This window comes from Capsicum annuum, chromosome 8, assembly GCF_002878395.1.
Source record: "Capsicum annuum cultivar UCD-10X-F1 chromosome 8, UCD10Xv1.1, whole genome shotgun sequence".
Classification (NCBI taxonomy): Eukaryota; Viridiplantae; Streptophyta; class Magnoliopsida; order Solanales; family Solanaceae; genus Capsicum; species Capsicum annuum.
The window spans coordinates 145033054-145036618 of NC_061118.1; the positions used below are offsets into that span (position 1 = coordinate 145033054).

Consider the following 3565-nt stretch of genomic DNA (forward strand, 5'->3'; position numbering starts at 1 on the left):
TCTGCCATTGTTGAAAGGATTAGTAGATCTTGATTCTTGATATCCAGTTTTTTTGGTCTAAGCAGGCTTATGTAACTAACAGTGCATTGGGTTTGGTAGAACTATTTCACTATATAATACTGGATATAGTTAGGAATGAAATAAGGGCGGCTAATGTATTGTTGGCTAATACAAGTTTTCCATACTTTGACTATTATTCATATTTCATATTTCATACTTTGACACGAAAGCAAGTTGCCGAATCACTTTTCTTTTCTTGACCATTATTCCAACTTGCTTAGTTACGAATTTCAAAATGTATGTGTCTTCATTTTCTCCATTTTGAATGTTTCTTTCGAGAATCTGCTGAGCATCTACTTTTGGTTTTCTTAATTTCCGTAACACGTCAAAATCAGCCAAACAAATTAAATCGAAAAGAATACTAACTGCCAACACGGAGTCCTGTTCTAAGAGCTATGTACCGTGTAAAAGCCAATTTAGCTAAATTTCTGAAGCTAAGGCTTAAAATTCTTCAAAAATAGTACTGGTTGTTGTTGGGGTCCAGCCCATCAGTGAACTAAAACGTATGCAAAATGATCACGAAGATATACTCTTCCTACATTCAAAAATGCCAACTTGACTTTTGGGAGGAAATAATCTCTTGAGACTATTTGCATATAGAATAGATCTCTTATCCGTAAAAAATAAGATATTATACGTATAAACTAGAACATCTCTCGTAAAAAAGACGTAAAACTAAAAACAAGTTTGTAAAGGGCTACAAAATCAAATATCAGTTGTAAGCATTCACTAGTAGAGAAATAGTTGGCGTGGAAAACTATTAAGTGAGCAATATTGCAGTGACATGGAAAACTAAAAGAAAAGTGTGTAGTAATCTTTGCAGTACTTTACTCGCGCCTACACAATGTAAATTACTTTTTATGCGTGATTTTTCCCTTATTCAGAAGGAATTTCATGTAAGATTCTCGAGGTTATCTACACAGAATTATTGTTATTATATATACCGCGAATATTAATTATGTGTGTCATTTTCCCCAACAAGATTCTCAAAAGGTGGTATTGTTTTGGAAAGTCTAAGCAACATGACGCTTATAGTAGGTTGTGGTGTTTGACAAGAAAGTTGTGTAAATCAGAATAAAATAGAAAGTTGTGTAAATCAGAATAAAATAGAAAGTTGTGTAAATCAGAATAAAACAGAGCAGCAGAATGAACAAATGATTCATATAGCCAACTGGAAACTTTTTTAGGATTAAGGAGGAGTTGATTAATATAATGCTGGTACTAAATTTGTCCTGTTACTTTAGTGAGTTAGGTAACATACAAAATGGTGATAAAACTTCCTGGAGACTCTTATAGTGACAAACATTAGGGTGATGGCCACATTCATTTTCAATTCAAGCTACCTCAAAACTATCAGGTACAACACACAATTATATTTCACTAAAGATAATTAGTACATGTTATTCTAGGCCTTGTAGGCTTATATAATCAGCTGCGCGTTTACAACGAACAACATAATCTCATTCAAATGATGAGACTTCTTTCCGATCAAAGAATAAACCAGAAGGGCCATCATCAGGCTGCAGGGCAAGCCTTACAGGACTCTCCGCGCAGCATCCGACGATTGTAATTGATATCCGTTTTCACAAAACCAGGGCAGACGCAATTGATCTGTATAGATGGATGCTTCTTTGCCATGATCCTGGAGTACGCGTTCATCACTGCTTTAGAGAGTATGTAGGCTGACATGAAAGGTGGCCAGCCCTTGGCTTGAAGCGAATCTTCTTTGAAGTCCTTCAAATATTCATTAATTACTTCTTCTATTTTCTCTTCTGTGAGGTGTTCAACGTCACTTAATACTCCTTTAGCCCATTCATGTTTCAAGTTCTGGAAATAGTGTTGGGAAAATTTTACAATATTGGCGTAATTTTTGATCCGTTATAGTAAATCAGTTAATTATCATTTTAATCAAAGCACAAAGTACTTGCCTAATAATAAGTAGATTGTGCAAATGATATAGTTACAGTATCAGTACGTACAAGTTATTAGAACATCATCAAAGAAAATAGATAGAAAAAACAACTAAGGAATTATATTTGTTCATATGTATAGTATACCTTGTGCTTTCGAGGCTAGTGATTTTCTTGTTAGGAAAAAACGAGCACACAATCAAAGAACCCGACAGGATAGCAGCGGAAAATACCCAAAACTAAATTTTTCCTTTCAACTTGAATCAAGAGGAGACAATCAAACCAAGCAAAACAAAGTAATATGGCAGCAAATGAATTATCACACAAATGCGATAGGACAAGAATAAAGGCAATCACAAAAGACACCAAATTTACGAGGAAAATCCTTCGGTATGAAGAGTAAAAAACCACGGGACTAAAACTCCACTATAATCACCAAAGAGTTACAATATTGTCCTCCAAAATGACCACAAAGCAAGTGCCAAACAACAAGAAACAATACATAAACCACAACACCAAACACTAAAGAAATAAAGGAATGAAAGCACAAAAAATACAGCTACTGTTCGGGAATAAAGAACAGGAGTTACAGGCCATCAAATCAAGCTCCGTCAGTTTCTAATCAAAGATTGATATGAGAGGAACAAGCAGTCCAAAAATCAGCTCAATCGAACAAGAAATGAAACGGGAATCGCAATTTGAAGTTGATAGCTGTGGCTGAAATTTAGGTGTGAAAATTAGCTTTGTTTTTTTCTTTTTGGTTGCTGAAAACTCTCTTCTTGTGATGGTGGATAAAACCTAAAAAGATCAATATATATGCCCCATAGTAATGGGCCTATAAACAAAAGTAGATTGATCTAAATTGAGCTTCATTTATCCACGTAAAAAAAAAAAAAGGACCTAATAACCTGGCACTATAAGAAGGTCTAGATTTGGGAATTTTTGCTATAGGTTCAGCTTTTTTAGATTTAGGCTGGACAATATATTAGATGTCATGAAATTGGATGCCATGTGTCTAAAATGGAGGACTTAGATTGGCTCATAAATCAAATCACTATCCACATTGTAATGTAGATAAGGTTGTAATTTTTTTTTTTGGTAATCGATAAGGTTGTACTTTGGCTATAAATTAGTATCTTAAGGGTAGTTTGGTTGGTAAAGAGTTATTCTGGAATAATTAATTTTGAAATTAATTATTTCAAAATAATTAATTTTGGAATAAGTTATTCTATCCATTGTGATGTAAATAATGGAATAAATAATCACGATTATAACTAATATATGTATCAAACTAAACATGAAATAAAATTATACTTTATTTTATCCCAAAATTATTTATTCATATACATCACACCAAACTACCCTTTAGTTTCTTAAAGAAATAAAGAGGTGAACACACTACTCTATTACTTCATCCCTTATTCTTTGTTACTTTAAAATTTAAATAATTTTATATCACTTTGTCAGCATGAATTTCTATAAAATCTTTTCAATGATAGAAAAGGTAATAATTTAATTTTCTTAAAATAATATTTGTTTTGTGAAAATTTTGACTTTTGAAGAGAGTCCCACTTAATTTTGAAAAGGAATTAAGA

The 3565-nt window shown here is 32.8% G+C and overlaps 1 protein-coding gene and 1 pseudogene across 2 annotated transcripts in view; both read right to left on the bottom strand.

The window, feature by feature from the left end:
* Positions 1-170, bottom strand: part of LOC107839158 ((+)-neomenthol dehydrogenase) — a gene marked incomplete in the record, with an annotated part of 7286 nt that extends 7116 nt beyond the window's left edge. Inside the window, 1 exon segment of one of the 2 annotated variants that reach the window (XM_047394218.1) lies at positions 1-170. In XM_047394218.1, the coding sequence (XP_047250174.1) occupies positions 1-8 (8 nt within the window). 2 annotated transcript variants of the gene reach the window in all.
* Positions 171-1416: 1246 nt separating this feature from the next.
* Positions 1417-1938, bottom strand: LOC124886402 (annotated as a pseudogene).
* Positions 1939-3565: the final 1627 nt, after the last annotated feature.